We start from the raw sequence: 17,184 nt of genomic DNA on the forward strand, positions 1-17,184 counted from the left end.
GTGAATGTGTGGCCCTGCAACAGACTGGTGATCTGTCCAGCATGTACCCCGCCTTTGCCCAACAGTAGCCAGGACAGGCTTCAGTGACCCTGAATGGGATACAGCAGATTAAGTAAGTGAATGGATTAATGTACTTTAACAGCGTAGAAAAAATCAAGATGATAGAAAAAGTTCTGCATGCGTTCATCTAATCAATCCTCATGATACCAGCTTACACTCCCACCAATGATTTAAACCAACAAGGAGTTTGAGAAAACCACAAATCTCAACCTTGTAATGTCTCTATGGCCTTACAATGAACCTGTTCAGGTTCTAAAGCTGGAATAACTCATAGCAACACACTTCAGATGAAGAGGGTGGATAGAAAACCTAAAAAGCCTGAATGGGATAGCTTCATCAAGCTTTTGGTCTACCACATCAGTCTGAAAATGTTTGACTCCCTGAGTCCTTCAGACTTTTAGAGTTCTATGACATCACAGATCTGCATCAGACTCCACCTTTTTCTTTATGTTCATCAAGCGGGGGTAAATTATTGACTATATTTGAGACCTAGACTGAGTGAGTGTCACGTCACCCATTGAAAATGATTTACGTCAATCACCATTTTTTTCGCGATATAGGAGGAGATTCTGGATGAACATTTGTGTGGCTGTACATGCTGGGTTTCTGTACAGGAGACTAATGCAGGATGCAGATCACAGTAGTTTTATGCTATTATGATTGAACACGCATATAGAGAAAATTAAGCTTAACACTGCATTTCTGAGAAAGTCTTTGTTTTCCTCGTCTGAGCTGCATCTGTCTCAAAGCCGTACGGCTTAATGGCTCCAATATTGCTTGCCATTTTCTTGCACGTGTAATGTTAGCTTGGGGGTGATAGGGGCTGTAGGCTAGGAGAAAAGAAACTGATAGATGATAGAAAATGGGGGCAGGCTCACTCTGCGCCAGCAGTTCCAGCCATGACTCTGTGATAAATTTCTAACGAAACACAGCCGCTCTGCAGAATTTGTCCTTTTCCTTTGTTTTTATTGCTGAAATTGCTTTAAAAAAACAGTGTAAGTGTAATTCAAAATTTCCTTAAAATTGTCTGTCCTAATCAGACAAATTTGGTTTGTGGATAGAAACATGAAAAGATTTTGTCTGTGACACTTTGACCTGCGTACACCGTAGAAAAATGCACGTTCTCATCCATATTCTCAATTGTTCAGAAGATTTACAAAACTGATCTGGAACAGGCGAAAGCGTTTGTTCTTTGTAACATCCAAAGACGGGACCCAAAGTGGAACCAGCCCTTCCTTTACAACTCTAGATTCCTTGGCCTGGGAGGTCCACTGCCAAAAATGTCGGCCACCTGAGGGAGGAAGTCTGAGGCGGATGTTGGATATGAAATCACTTCCTGTCAGGGTCTGAATTTAGTTGGGACTGGCTGTAGAAGGGATGTTTACATGGTGACTGCGGGCATCAAACAATGGGGACAAGCTTTGAGATTGTTTGGAGGATGCTGATGAGCATTGTACTCAGCCTCCATGCAGAGTTCAGCTTCACCCTTTGTTGCTCTCCGTTCTGCATGCTCAGATCTGTGTTGTTTTCACATATTTGCTGCTGGACGTTTGCTTTTGTGCAGATTGATGTGGGAAAACTCCTGAAGGGTGGGGACGTGCTTTTGTCTAATTAACAAGTGAAACAATAACACAGCCGCTTATCATTTCTCTGCAGACACCTGAAGCGTAACTTTAGCTCCACAGTCTCCAGAGGATAAAAAGCACAACTGGAATGTTGGAATCTACAGGTGTTCCAGGTTATCTGTGACCAACGAATCCCTGAAACTTCCAGGTTTTCTTTCCATCTGCAAATCAATGGACAGAACTTAAACACAGCTGCCATCACCAGATGTTGTAAGTATACATATATAAACTATAACATTTTTTAAACTTGTGTGGCTCCGTTTTCACTCTAACTCGTGGAAATAAAAGGGCATTTATAGAAATGTCTGCCAAAAGAATTGCATTTCCCAGGAAAGTCTCACTTTTCAATGTATTGCTTTAGTTAAAAAAAAATCCTTTAAAGTCCACAACATCAAATAATTGACAGAATATTTCATTTTTTTGGAATTAAGATGTTTTTTAACCCCTTTAATGAAATCTACAAAATAATTTGAAACATCATTTCTTTTATGAAATATAGATAGTATCAAAAATGATACGTTGGGTGATTTGGTAAGTTCACACACACAATCTCCATGGAGCTTGCAATGATCAGTAAAACGCTTACATATTACATGCACATCCATCTTTGCAAAAGTTTTGATAATGTTTGTTTTCATGGCAGACACGCTGTCGAGGCCAGCTCTAGGTTGACGTCACGAAATGGGCGGCACCCACAAGGGGAGAAAGGCGGAGCCTCAGAGATTGAGTCCTCTTACTTCCGGGTAGGAAAAGGAGCTGCAAAAAATAACTTACATTTTGTTAAATAATTGTCCTTCAGTGTGCCAAAGGTCATATCTTATCATATGTATGGCTATAGTTTACTCTGAAAGGCTAAAGAAAAACATGGTATAGACCTTTAAAAAATAAATAGATAAAAAAAACTAATGCCTTTGCCTTTCACCTTCTCCCTTTAGGGGTCACCAAAGTGATTTATTTGCCTCCGTCTAAGCTCACTTACACCAACCCCCCTTACGGCGCACATCTATACATAGACAGATTTGAAAATAAATGTAAATGTTATGTTTGAATTAAAATTGTATCAATAACTAAAATTTTTGTTTTTGTACAGTTTTTTGAGCATTTGATGGTCAATTATATTTATTTATTCACCATAACTCTAACAATTTTCAAACTAATTTTTCTAACAATTAAGCTTTTAAAACTACGACTGAGTTTTAGGGCCACCAAAAAAAAAACTTAAATTACAAGATTTCAAGTCGTAAATTTACTCTATTTTAACTTAACTCTATTTTGTTACTCTATTAGACTCTAAAGATATCTGCATACAGAGGTTTCCAACACTACTTAAAGTAGCTAACTAACCTTGAGATATTTTTTATATCTAGAATTAACCCTCACCCTCCTTGAGAAAAATGGTGGCTTGTTTACAACAAGCAAGGCATGATGGGACAGCAACAGCATTAGCTATGGAAATTCATCTGTGGGAGATCTAGGCTTTTATTAATCTACGCCTGTCAGATGCATTTCTACAGCTGTAAGCGTCAAAATAGCCCTGATTTAGACAACGTGTGTTCGTGGCCAGTGGGTGGATCTGGATGAAAACGAAATGTTTGCATATGGATTTGCGAAAGTGGGAACGAATGGAAGATGAGCTTGTAAAAAGTTAATCAGTGAAGTGCTGTTATCTGTCTGTTTAGATTACATTTCCATTTTCCTTAAGTTCATTTTCAGAGATAATGGTCTTAAAAAGAAGCCAGCCTTGATGGTTAAACCTCTTTAGTGTGAAACTCTCCACTTGATGCTTTCAATAACAAAGCTTCTCAGTTCATTATTTCCCTCGTTGAATTTTCTTTTTAATGTTGAATCAAATTTGAAATTGATTAATTTTCCTCAAAATAGAACATCTTTCCTTATTAGAATATAAATAAATGATCAATTAGTTGTTGTTGTTTTTTTAAACTGTCCGTTTTTGGGATAAAATTTGGCTCCAAGTGTAGAGTACGTAAAGAAAGACACACTTTTTTTCCATAACAAGGAATTACCTTCAAGTGTTTTTACTGGGTTTTTCTTTAAGATCTCCGGTCACCTGATTTCAAATCACTGAAGCTGTGAGTCCAGAAGATGTGGAAATGTTTGAAATAAAAGGTTTGCAGTGGAGAAGAGCTGGATAGAGTTTTTTGCTTTTATAGGTTTTAAAAGCTTCAATCGTGTATCAACACTGACACTTTTGAGAAAAGTGCTTCTGAGTTTGTCTCAGTCGTTACTGCTCTCTCCTTCTGTGCCAGCTGCTCAGATGAAGATGAAGATGAAGATGAAGATGAAGGTAGCTTCAGAAGGAGTGCAGCACCACCAGGAGAACGAAGCTCACACACTCCTGTAGTTGTTTCTCCTCAAATTGGCCATTTTCAAGATTATGAGTTATTTGATCAATAAAACGACCCACTGTGGATCTATCACTTAGATTTCAGTTAAAATAAAAACAAAAAACATTTTTTCTGGTGAGGTTGGAGAAAAATATTGAACTTAGATCACTAAAACAATGTCTTGCATTTAAAATTTTTTTTTTTTATTAAGTCTTCTTTTTAAAACAAAATCAAATTAAGTAAAATAACAAAGATTTTGAGAAGCAATTTGGAATTTTTAAAATATCTTTGACCAATAGAAAATCCCTAAATAAACTTATAGTTAAGTAAAAACAATCTTAATTGATTTTTGAATAATCTTATTTTAATAAAAGTAGTTTGATATGACTGCGACAGACTGGGTGTCCCCTGCCTTCTCCCACAAGTGGCTGGGATAGGCTCCAGCAACCCCGAGACCCAGAAAGGGACAAAACGGAAGAAGATGAATGATGAAGATAAAGATTAATGATGTTTGATAAGAATATGAACTCAAATATTTGCTTCTCTTTGGTGTGACAGCTCTGTGGAGACTTTCAGAGAGAAAAAAATGGAGTCTCAATAGTTTGCGTAGTGATTTAAATCACTCAGATTTCTGCACGGTGACCTCATTCTCTACACTGTTACTTCATTGACATTTTTTGTTGTTACTGTAATTCAAATCCCAAAAATAAATCAGTTCCGGGGCTCTTAAAGCTCTCCCTGCTGGTCATAATAGGTACCACAAATTAATTGTTGCAACAAGATTAATTTTTCAGCACTGATTTGAAATTCGTTCCCAGCCGGTCCTGGGCGCTCCTCTGCTGGGTCACAGGAATGTGCTTTGATTCTTTGAGTGATGATCCAGCCCCCGCTGCAGCGGTGTGGGGGTTCAGGCGAGCACCGGTGACCAGAGGGGGAGTGGGGGTCAGAGTGTGGTGGCAGTGCCCTCTGTTTAGAGAAAGATTAGAGGCTGACCTGCCCCCTCCGTCTACCCTCTCCTGTTCTGCAACCACCAGAGGAATCAGCACTAAAGAGAAGAGGCGACTGAAAGAGGAGAAAGGAACGGAAAGCTCTCAGCCACAGTCATGAAAGTAACAAAAGCCACACAGAGAAGGAGGTCTAATGAAGGCAAATCCTGCTGGATCACCACTCAAATAAATCTTCAAGTATCAATGGAATGTGTTATAATGCTGAGAAGAATCAACTCTAATCAGAATTGGTGTCTTTAGGAAATGAAAATTTAAAGAAACTATCAGGAGGATCATCCTGGAGTTCAGTTTTTTTTTACTTTGCTGAAAGTTTTTCACTTGACTTAGATCTTCAACGTTTTCTTTCCCTGCAGCTTCAAGTCAGCCCTTAACACATCTTTATTTATATTTTTTGTCACAGCCATCCAGGTTTTATCAGAAAACCAGTGACATCCTCTGCAGTAAGAGACTTAACTTCTAGCACCACCTTGAGGATGATTGTCAGAGTGTTTTTTATTTATTTCATTTTTATGGTCAAATATTGTTAAATGATCCTAATGACAGACAGCGCCAAACCTTTTTAAAATGTTATAGAAACCTTTTAGTAAAATGCTTATAGAAATATCTTGTTGTTATAAACAAGAAAAGGAAACATTTTCAACAATTCAATGTTGTCTTGATAAAGGAAAGGTGCTGAAAATTTTCTACTTCATCTAATCAGCTGATGGAAGAATCTGGGTTTGGCGGTTGCCTGGGAAACGGTGATCATCTGATGCTCATCATGTATCGTTGTTTTAGGGGATTGGGATTCCTTAGTTCCAGAGAAATAAATGATGAATGCTTCAGAAAACTAATTTCATCCATCCACTCTTGTTTGTAAGACAGTTTCAAAAATAGTTTAGAAATGGCCCACAGGTGGAGTATGGCTCAGTCTCAGTATGGGTCTCAGTCCAGTCACTGTCTTTAAACTCTAATGTATTTTAAATTTGGCTCAACTTGTTTGCTTGGTGCTGTCTGTGTATTTATATACAAGCAAATGCTCGTGTACTTTCATTTTCAAAGGCCTTGGAGAAACAGAACTTTACATTTTCTGAAGGATTTCATTGGACAGAAAAGTAGGACCACCATAAAAGAAAACAAATATTATAAAGGTTTAAAATTATGATAAAAATCAATTAATGGACCACCAAAAAAAATCTGTTTTAACAAGTTTCAATGTGCAATATTGCAGGTGGAAACTTGTTAAAATAGATTATGGGCATACAGTGGGCGGAGCTCAACGTTTAACCCCGCCCATGTTGAGCTCCGCCTCGTTCTGCGTACTGCAGCTAGGTGTAGTTGGCTGAACCGGCGGACCCATGAGGCATCCGTATGAAGGTATTAATGTTCCAAAATGGACGAGCTTGTATATTTGATTTGAGAACTTGTAATATAGAATGTGAATACTTGTGCATCAAAAATCTGCATCTGTGTGTAAAAATCTTCTGCTGTGAACTGACAAATTTCCAATTGCATGTATTCATTTAGAGTTACAACTTCAAATCTGTGATTCCAACTGCTCAAATGTGCTTCTGCGTGTGCTTGAATCTGCTGCCGCAAATCACAGGTGCGCTACAACTGCGCTCTGAATTCTGACACATTCCTTGCGAGAAACTTGCGTCAAAAGTGATCTGTGTCCGATAATGGGACTAGGGGGGAGGGAGGGTAAGAGGAGGCGGAGTCAACCAATCAGAGTGCTGGATTCGGAGAACTTGGTAAAGTTAGAAAGATCTTCACAGATTCACACTTCCTGCTTCAATAACTCTTCTGATAAACGTTCAAATGTGACAGCAAGTCTCTCAATCATTTTGTATGAACACAGAGAGTGATATAAAAATGCATTTCTACAGAAAAACTTAGTTTTCTCCTGCATTTTAATGAGAAATGATCTCTTCGTGCTTTAAATGCAGACATGCAGCTAGACGGCTGCGAACGGACAGGATCAGGAAGATGATTGTAGCAGGACAACAGGGCCAGGGCTATGAGCAGCTTTATTATAAATCATATGGATAAACATTTGAAAAAAAAATATTTGATTAGATAAACGCGTTCTCCGCGACGTTCCAGGCGACAGCGCGGCGGCGCGCGGCTGTGGCGGACTCAGCCCGCTGAGCGACGGCTGGCCGCTGGCTGAGCGAGGGCGTAGCGTGTCGCTGGTACGCGACACCGCGGCCAGACGCCGAGCTCCGCGGAGGAAAGAAGAAACGAGGATCCCGCTGACCGACGGCGGAGCACGCCTGTGGCTCGCGGGTGCTCCGCGCTCGTCCATCGGGATCCTCGGCCTCTCTTTCGGCCTCTCCTTCCTCCGCAGAGCTCGGCGGCTGGCAGCGGTGTGACACCGCGCTATATGCCCTCGCTCAGCGGCCGAGCTCCGGAGAAAATAAGAAGCAGGGATCCCACTGTCAGACGCATGGGTCTACGCCCTCGCTCAGCGGAGGAAAGAAGAAGCGAGTATCCCGCTGACCGATGGCGGGGCACACCTGTCGCTCGCGCATACCCAGCCGTCGCTCAGCGGGCTGAGTCCGCCACAGCCACGCGCCGCCGCGCCGTCGCCTGGAACGTCGCGGAGAACGCGTTTATCTAATCAAATTTTTTTTTCCAAATGTTTATCCATATGATTTATAATAAAGCTGCTCAATAGCCCTGGCCCTGTTGTCCTGCTACAACAAAGATGATCATTTTCCTGATCCTGTCCGTTCGCAGCCGTCTAGCTGCATGTCTGCATTTAAAGCACGAAGAGATCATTTCTCATTAAAATGCAGGAGAAAACTAAGTTTTTTCTGTAGAAATTCATTTTTAGTTCACTCTCTGTGTTCATACAAAATGATTGAGAGACTTGCTGTCACATTTGAACGTTTATCAGAAGAGTTATTGAAGCAGGAAGTGTGAATCTGTGAAGATCTTTCTAACTTTACCAAGTTCTCCGAATCCAGCACTATGGTTGACTCCGCCTCCTCTTACCCTCCCTCCCCCCTAGTCCCATTATCGGACACAGATCACTTTTGACATAAGTTTCTCGCAAGGAATGTGTCAGAAGTCAGAGCGCAGTTGTAGCGCACCTGTGATTTGCGGCAGCAGATTCAAGCACACGCAGAAGCACATTTGGGCAGTTGTAATCACAGATTTGAAGTTGTAACTCTAAATGAATACATGCAATTGGAAATTTGTCAGTTCACAGCAGAAGATTTTTACACACAGATGCAGATTTTTGATGCACAAGTATTCAGATTCTATATTACAAATTCTCAAATCAAATTCACAAGTGCGTTCTTTTTGACACATTTTTACCTTCATACATCCGCAGCCAATCCCAACAAGGGCCACAAAACCTGTGCTATGCCGCAGCGGGTTCCACACCAGAAAGACGGGCAGCCAGCAAGGCATTACCTCACAACATGCGGGGCGAAGAGGCACGCATCGCACACATACCGGGGAGGGGAGGGGCAGGGAGCGATGCGCTCCGTTCCCATTCAACCTTTTTCCAGCCACAAGCCAACCTGCTGTGTGTGACAAGGAAGTGTGATAACCACTGCGCTAAAAACAAAAGACCACGAATGCAGCAAACACAGACAGTTGGACAATGTCAGCCCGGCCACAACATCTGCACTGCCAGATGCGCAGGAACCCAGAAGAGTCTGAGGCAGAGTCTCAGCCAGGAATGAGGCAGAGCAGCTCAGTCCTGTTTAGAGGATGGGAGTGACTGCACCTGTGTGACGCAATTAGCTCATCCTGCCACACCTGCTTCACTACTCCTCTACGACTCACGTGACACGTTACTATCCAAATTCACAGCCGCTCGGCGTAGGACCCGGTCAACGTCGACCGGGAAGGTCGCGACCACTGAAGGACGCAGCCCTCGAAAGCGTTTGGACACATCTCTACCATGAGGTCGAAGAAGGGACGCGTCCTGCTGCTGTGGGTTCTGGTCTGCCCCGGTGTCACGGGCGCCATAGTAGTACCCTTCAGTATCTCCTCAGCTCTGGGCATCGCTATGGGGTTCATCATCAGTTTTCAACTGACCCAGTGGTGCATTTTCACCAAACTCCACAATGACTTACAACAGGAGTGCGCTAGTTTCAACAGAACTGGTAATACTCGAAACGCAATCTACATCCGCGGACAAAAGGCCTCAAAATATGAGATTTATTTTTATTTTTAGCCAAACCCTGCTAAATTGCGGTGATAAAAAACAGACTGACATTTGTAAACTAATAAAATAACGAGGATAAGAATATTTCCTGGATTTTGCATCACTTTCCACACATTAGCTGTCTTGAACAGAGCTCTTTGCTTGATTTTATAACATTAATTAACAGTTATTACGTTTAAGGACATCTCAATCAGCTGTTTTTATTATTATTATTATTTTATTTCAAATCTACTGAGCCCGTGTCCTGACATTAAGATATAAAAATATATCTTGTTCCCACAGATTAATATCTTGTTCCCACAGGTTATTATGTCGTTCGCACGAAATACTATTCCGTTCCCACAAGATACTATTGCGTTCCCTCAAAATACTATTCCGTTCCCTCGAAATGATTAACTCGTGCGAACGCAATAATTAATCCGTTCGAACGCAGTAATTATTCACGTCATAAGTCATTCACGCGGATATGCTCTCTGTACGCCGGCAAAATTAAGCCACTTTCAGCGGTAACTTCCGTGTCTCTGTGACCCATATTCGTTCAAAAAAGGAACATGTAAAACAAAAATGATCACTTTATTACCGTCTCAATGAATATAAGAAAAATATCAATAGATTTATGATAACTAGGCTGCTTTGTCATACAATAGCTCCTGCTAGGCTACTACTAGCGCCGCCGCAGAGCTCTTTGATGTATGCCGGTGTTACGTCCCTGGGGAGGGCGCAACAGTACAACCATGAAATAAGACAAGTAGTCAAGGATGATGTATATAAATATGGTTTATAATATTCAAAGACTCAGGCTGCTGCAAACAATTACCTGTGGGGGAGGAAGTGACGTTTGGGTTGTGCCAAATAAATAAACTCAATATAACAAAACCAGGCCTAACTCTGCAACTAAACCCATAAATCAAAAGAACAACAAAAGACTACCTAACTAGTCTAAATACAAACATACAAAACATTACAAGAAATGGCACCAACCCCTTACCTGGTGTGTCTAACAAAGTTCAGCCTGCGTGTGAAAATGTATGGGGCCCCAAACTTGCCTGATCACAACCTCCCACCACGTACCTGAGGAAAACAGCTTAGTCAGAAGCATGCAGCCAAAAGAGAGTCAGGATCGCAGTGAGTGTCAGCCAGAGACAGTTCACCAGACTCTGCCAGGCTCAGCTCCCAGGTGTGCTTTAATAGGCTCCGGCTTCCTGGTAGAGGAGCACCACATGACCAGCAGGCGGCCAGTCACAGCTGATGAAGCTGCAGTCCCAGGTGAACATCATCAGGAAATTAACTGAAGTGAAACACAACAGGATGAAAGCAAAGCAGAGGGCTGTGCCTGTAACACCGGCATTTGGGCAACTGGCTGGTCGGTTGTCAGACAGCTGATATTGTAGTTTAGGGTCGAATAGGAATAATAATATTCAGGACTTGTCTTTTATTAACTTTAGCTGTCAGTCGCTTTACATTCGAAGGCTATTAGGCTACATGCTAACTGACTAGCCGATCATTTCCTGTTCTTAATTTACGTCATAGATTTATAGCAGATACCTTCACATTTCTGTCTGTGTGTGTCTCATTACATTGCATTGAAGACACGGAGGATGTTTAGAGAACAGATTTATTTATTTCAAAAAGCACAAAAGCATCCATCGTATTGATTCACGTTCATTCACATGATGATCTGGTACGCCCTCAGTCATCTTGCTGCAAAAGCCGCTTCCTGCCGCTACTTCCGTGTCTCTGTGAGCATTCAATAGGGGTAAAAATAAAAGCAAGAATAGTCGATCTGTTATTTTCTCGATGAAAATCTGAAAAATATCATATTAAGCTGGCTGCTTCGCCTAAAGCACTTACCTTTAGCTTGTAGCATAACAACAATGGCAGTACGTCACGTTTCCCAGAATGCTTTTTTAAATGAAAATGTACCAATGGTACAGTGATTATTATCTGCTGATGTATTTAGTTTTCTAGAAGAGGAAAAGTTAATGTTAGAAGTTTTTAGGAGGGTTTTCAGCTTTATTTGAATAAGAATGGATTGTGAGACTACAATTTTGCTACAGGTTGTGTTTGAAAACTGTTTAATTAATAGATAGCTTGATGATGCAGTTTAAGATGGAATCAAAAGGAGTAACTGAACACTTTTTGAGACCTTTCATAGCTTTTTGTCTTTTCATTTAATCACTTAACCATCACATCTATCAGCTTGTTGATATTTTGGAGCAGATTGTGTAACCATATTCTCATGTGATGCAGGTTACAGTCAGAAACATTTATTGTGTTTGGCTTCAAGTTTTGTTTTCAGGAACTTTCAAATAAAGGTTTTTCTTCCTTTTTATTTTTGTAAAAAACAGTCAAATTATTGACATATTTAGATTTATAGCTAAAATTTGATATAATCTAAACTGTCTAAAAACGGGATATTCTGAAAAACAGTCTTATTTGAGTCAAAAATGTGCAGACATTCTGATTTTTCTCCTGTGAATCTTCCAGGCCTTAAGATGGATCTGGAAAACAAACTGTTTGGACAGCACCTGGCGTCTCGCATCATCCTGAAAGCTGTGAGTGAATTCATGAGCAACGACAACCCCAAAAAGCCGCTGGTGCTGTCACTCCACGGCCCGTCCGGCACCGGGAAGAACTTTGTGAGCCAGCTGATCGCAGAAAACATTTACAAAGAGGGGATGAGCAGCAAGTTTGTTCACGTCTTCACGTCCACGCTTCACTTCCCAAATCCCCGTCTACTTCCCCTCTACAAGGTAAAGAACAGCAGAGGTTTCATGATGACGTCGTGTTCCTCACCAAACCTGAACCCGCTGTGTTCTCAGTATCAGCTGCAGCAGTGGATCAAAGACAGCGTGAGCAACTGTGAGCGCTCCATGTTCATCTTTGATGAGATGGATAAGATGCATCCGGGACTGATCGACAGCATCCAGCCGTACCTGGAGTACTATGACAAGGTGGTCGGAGTTTCCTACAGAAAATCCATCTTCATCTTTCTCAGGTATAAAAACTAAAAGCACAGACTTTGTGTTGTGTGACTTTATGCAAAATCATTTTTTTCAGGTTGTCTGTATGTGTTTGATGATTTGAAATCTCAAGTAAACTGCATTTGTACAGCAACGCTGGAGGGGAGATCATCGTTCAGACAGCTTTAGATTTCTGGAGAGCAAGACGAGATCGAAAGGAGATTGATCTGAAAGACCTAAAAACATCCGTCTCCCTCTCTATCTTCAACAATGACCAAAGTGAGTGGATGTATCTGCAGGGGTTTGATCTGTGGCAGGAGCTCCTCAGTAACCTTTTTTTTTTTTTCCCAGGCGACTCTTTTTGCACAACTTTTATCTACGAGAACCTGGTGGACTTCTTTGTTCCCTTCCTCCCTCTGGATTACTCGCACGTCGTGCAGTGCGCCATGGCTGACATGAAGACCAGAACCAGCGAGGGCGAAGGCCCGCCGGACCTGAATGTGGCAAAACAGGTTGCCCATGATTGGCTCTATTTCCCCAAACAAGAGAGAGTTTTTGCCGTCAAAGGCTGCAAAACGATAGAGAGCAAACTGGACATAAAAAAACAGAGTGTTGCAGGAGAGAAGGTTGACGGCGTACACATGTGCAGAGAGGAGGAGGAGAAGGAGGAGGAGGCAGGTTCCAGTAACAAAGCTGTTTAATAACTAAAACACAAACCATTGCAACTGGCAGGCAAACTCAAAAGACTAGAAAACTCTAAATACTCCAAACAGGAAGAATATACCACGGACCAGCACAGGAGGAAGGGAATGACAAGACTTAAATACATACAGGACTGACCAGACACAGGTGGACACAATCAGGACAGAGGGGGACCAAAGTAAAACTCAAAACTAAAGTACAACACAGGAACCTTTCAAAATAAAACAGGAAGTGAACTGAAAACATGCCAGAACAAAAAGAATCAAAACAAAAAGGCAAAGAAACGGAAAACTTAACACAGAGGTCTGTCTGCTGCAAAAACAAACACAAAAAACAAATACAGTCTATCGGTAATCTAATCTGTGAAAAACTAAAACTAAATTCACTTATAATGAATTTAAAGTTCATTGTGTTTATGACAACTAAATAAATTTCTTTTTGTAATTTAAGTCGATTTGAATTACAAAACAACAGCTTGGTGACCAACCACAAGCAGAAAAAAATCTTTTGTAATTGTAATTTTTTCATCTATTGTGGTTATAAAAAGTCACTGAACATGTAAGGAGTCAAATATTTGTCAAACATCTGTAATGCATCATAAGGCTTTAGTAAAACCAAAAAGTACTATTGTAGTAGGTTCCTCCCAGTCGAGACAAAATCCACTTCCGTGTGATTTTAGTCCAGCTAATCAGATGATTGGGGGAATCTGGGTTTGGTGGTTGCCTGGGTAACGGTGCTCGTCTGATAAAGAGAGCTTTTTAGGGATTAGATTTATTTCTCTTACTTCCAGAGAAATAAATCCTGAATACTTCAGAAAATCAATTCTATTCACCCACTTTAAGAGTAAAATGAGGGTCTACGTCCAGTCACTGTCTGGCTCGTGTGTTTAAACTATTTAAACTTGGATGTATTTTATATTTTAATTGACTTGTTTACAGGAACTCGTTACTTTCTATGTTTGTTTGTCTATTTATATGCAAACATTTGTCCAAAGGTTTAGGTATTTTTATTTTTGTACCATGAGAACCATGAGCTGCTTAGAGAAAATAAATGTCATATGGTTAAGAATATTAAAGCCAGCACAAAAGGAAAAACAAATATCAGCATTAAGTTGTAAAACTGTGAGAAAAAACTCAAAATGTTTTGTGAATAGTTGTATAGGCTAATTATTAGACAAAATGGTACAATTATGAAAAGAAAATCAACAATATACCAGAATAAAGTCGTAAATGTGTGCTTCAAAAATTTATAATTTTATTCTTCGTTCTATATATTCTATATATCCTGTTCTATTCGTTTTCATTTCCATAAAACAACAAACAAAAGAATCATACACAAGATCTTATACTTGGAAACGAAAGTGAACAGAAAGAAGAAGACGGCTTATTTTTCTATTCTTTGTATATTCTTAAATGAAAACAAAAAAAGTGGGGGGGGGGGTAAAACGATGTACTAAAAATATATCTGCGAGATAGTATTTAGGTAGTTTCATCAAAACATTTGTATCTTATGTCTAAATTTGAGTAGCTGGAATAAAGCAACAAGGTTGGTTGTATTTTTGTAGCAATTCTTCAGTCTTACAAGTTTTTTTAAGGTGATTTGGTTTCTTTAATAGATTTTTTTTTGTTCCATGTCTTGATTTCCTGAATTAAAACACATCTTGTTTATGTTCTAAATTTTGGCAATGAAAAATCTCAAATCCTTTTTGAAATGTTACTTTTTCTTCTTTTACATTTTTTTGTATATTGCGTGGAATTACATTTAAATGTTATATTTAGGCTTTTAAATGTTTTACCAAGAACAATAGAAAGTCACTTATTTATGTTTCAGACAATTCAGAGAATACAGATGGACATCACACTGCTTAAGAACCCTTAAAAGTAGTGCACTTGAAGTTTATATCATTAAGTATTCTTTAGTATAAGTATAGCAAGTATACTATAAACTACGGCCCGTCGGCTGGGTCCCATTTGACCCGCCCCCCTGAACAATACCAGAGAGAGGCCCTTTCTTTTTTTCTTTTTTGCATTATTATTTATTTAAGGCTGGCCACGGGATCCAGACTCATATATGGAAAACGGAATCCATGGAATTGTTTCCTCACGTCAATCAAGCTTTCCCATCTAATCTAATGTAATCTTATTTGAATTGAAATGTGAGCCAAGCTAAAAATGTTGCTACTGCAACCTCACTTTGCCTCAGTCATAGAACTTGAACATGACCCCCCCCCCCCCCCCCATCAAAATGGAAAAATGACCAAAAGGTTAGATAAGGGAAACATTGATCCAGAATGCAGGTATTTAACCTAGGATGTTGATCAGAGAGAGTAAACAGTGGTGTCTACTAGGCTAACTCCTGAAAGCCTCCAAAACTGGATTAAAAGGAAAGAACACAAGAACCTTAACAGACTGCTGATATGAGTCATTTAAGAGATTCTGCTTTTACAACTGAAGTTGAACATGTACCTAAGATTGTGCATGGACAACAGAAGTTTTATTTCTGTGAACAACCCACAGAGATTTATTTGGTCATTATTGATTTTCTAAAATCTAAAATACTGCTACTATATATTTCCTGACTTTTTATGTAAAGAATCCAGAGAGGGTTATATGTTTTTTACTGATTTCATAAAGAGTCCTATTATATATTTGCTTAAATATTACATTTTTTTTTTTTTTTTTTTGGGGTGAAGAACCCAGAGAGGGTTATTTAATGTCAGATTGGGTTATTAATATTTGGTTATCTGTGGCTTTCAGTTTACATTTAGGCAACCCTGCAATCGCCACACTTTTTCTGTTTCAAACTGACCCCGGCCCCCGATCAGAGAATGGAAACGTCAAGTGGCCCTCGCTGGAAAAAGATTGAGGACCCCTGCTCTAAGTCATCGTATCTATGGCAACTTCTGTCACCATTGCCATAGATACGATGACTTGGAGGGATTCGGACCAATCACTGTCGACTGGTTTCAACATGGTGGTGCCCGTATCAGGAAGCAATGATGAGGGATTTCGCCTCATTTCGTGAGAGCCAAAAGCATTTTCTATGGGTGACGTTACACCTCGATTCATCCATTGTTTTTACAGTTTATGAACTAAGCATACTTGTAGTACACCTAAAGAGACTACTTTTTGTTAGGGAAAATCATTTTTTTTTATCTATTTATATTTTAAAGGGCCTATTTCATGCCTTTCTTAAGCCTTTGCCAATCACCGCAAGCTCCAGAGAAAAAGTGGGGAAGGTGCTGGCAGTGCAGACTCTTCCTGGAAGGGGCTGTTCCTCACTGATCTACGTCACAATTTGGGAATCCACTTGGGAGGGGCTGGTGCACAGACAGCAGGTTTTTAGAGGAATTCTCAGGAATGCATGAAAGAATCTAAATACCGCTTAGGGTTGTTTATAGTGAGGAATAAACAATATAATAATCAGTGATGTGCAGTGAGGTTCACAGCTGGTGAGGCACTGACAGTGTAGCTCGTTTTCACCATTTGTTTGACAATTGTTAAAGTGTGTTGTTTAAATTTACATTTCAACAAATTTTTCTTCCATATACAAACAAAAATTGTTATTATTGACTTACTAAACGGTATACTGATAAATTAAGTTCGGGCAGTGCTCCCTCTGAAGAAATACATGAATAACCTGTTTGTAGAAGTGTTCCTATTCTTTCTTCAGTTTTTAAAGTCTCTCTGTCTGTCTCAATGGAGATCAAAGCAGCAACATGTCACCACAAATTCCTGAGTTTAGATTTGTAATCCCCCATTTAGAAAATGATGCTAAACAATATTAGCAATTAATTGGAGGGCTACACTTGACTTGCTACCACAAATTCCATATGATTCTTTAGCCATGTTGATACAATCTCTTAGGCCACCAGCGCCCTCTGCCTTGAGACAGGTATTTCTAAAGCGCAAAAAAGTTATGTGGATAAAAAAAGACTAAATGAGTCAAAAATTGGCACCGATGTAATCAGAAAAGGTGGCGAGGAATATAGAAATGAAGAAATTAAAGATAAAGTGTATTTTATGATAATCGTTAGACCGAAACAGTAAAGCGCATGCGTCAGTTCCTGTCAGTGTGCGGCGCAGTTTGGGTACAGGTTTGGTATGGGCGGGTGCCTCACCTGCCGATTTCTCGTGTGTTTGAACAGAAAAATATTGAATATTAGATTTTTAGTTTTAATAAAAACGTATATTCATCCTATGTATTTTCCAAGCTATATTTAGCCTGTCTCCCCTGACTGCACGTCATTGATTATAACTTAAACGCTCAAAAGGTTGATTTTTTCATGCTATAGCCCCTTTAAGGAACCAAAGA

At 39.9% G+C, this 17,184-nt stretch overlaps 1 protein-coding gene across 5 annotated transcripts; it reads left to right on the top strand.

Annotated features, from left to right (window-relative positions):
• The first annotated feature begins 1,755 nt into the window (after positions 1 to 1,755).
• Positions 1,756 to 14,546, top strand: LOC101155286 (torsin-1A-like). 5 transcript variants are annotated; one of them, XM_004074672.5, is made up of 5 exons: positions 8,804 to 9,143; positions 11,693 to 11,958; positions 12,028 to 12,203; positions 12,320 to 12,447; positions 12,520 to 14,546. In XM_004074672.5, exons 1-5 carry the CDS (start codon positions 8,939 to 8,941, stop codon positions 12,867 to 12,869), a joined length of 1,125 nt encoding a protein of 374 aa, XP_004074720.1. In that variant the 5' UTR covers positions 8,804 to 8,938; the 3' UTR covers positions 12,870 to 14,546. The 5 variants fall into 5 exon arrangements, with proteins under 5 accessions (XP_078812063.1, XP_004074720.1, XP_078812062.1 ...); XM_078955937.1 differs by lacking the exon at positions 8,804 to 9,143 and adding exons at positions 1,756 to 1,895; positions 2,329 to 2,428 and having other exon boundaries at positions 11,693 to 12,203; positions 12,320 to 14,071; XM_078955936.1 differs by having other exon boundaries at positions 11,693 to 12,203.
• The last annotated feature ends 2,638 nt before the right edge of the window (positions 14,547 to 17,184 follow it).

This window comes from Oryzias latipes, chromosome 12 (genome assembly GCF_053564925.1).
Source record: "Oryzias latipes strain Hd-rR chromosome 12, Olatipes_Hd-rR_3.1".
NCBI lineage: Eukaryota > Metazoa > Chordata > Actinopteri > Beloniformes > Adrianichthyidae > Oryzias > Oryzias latipes.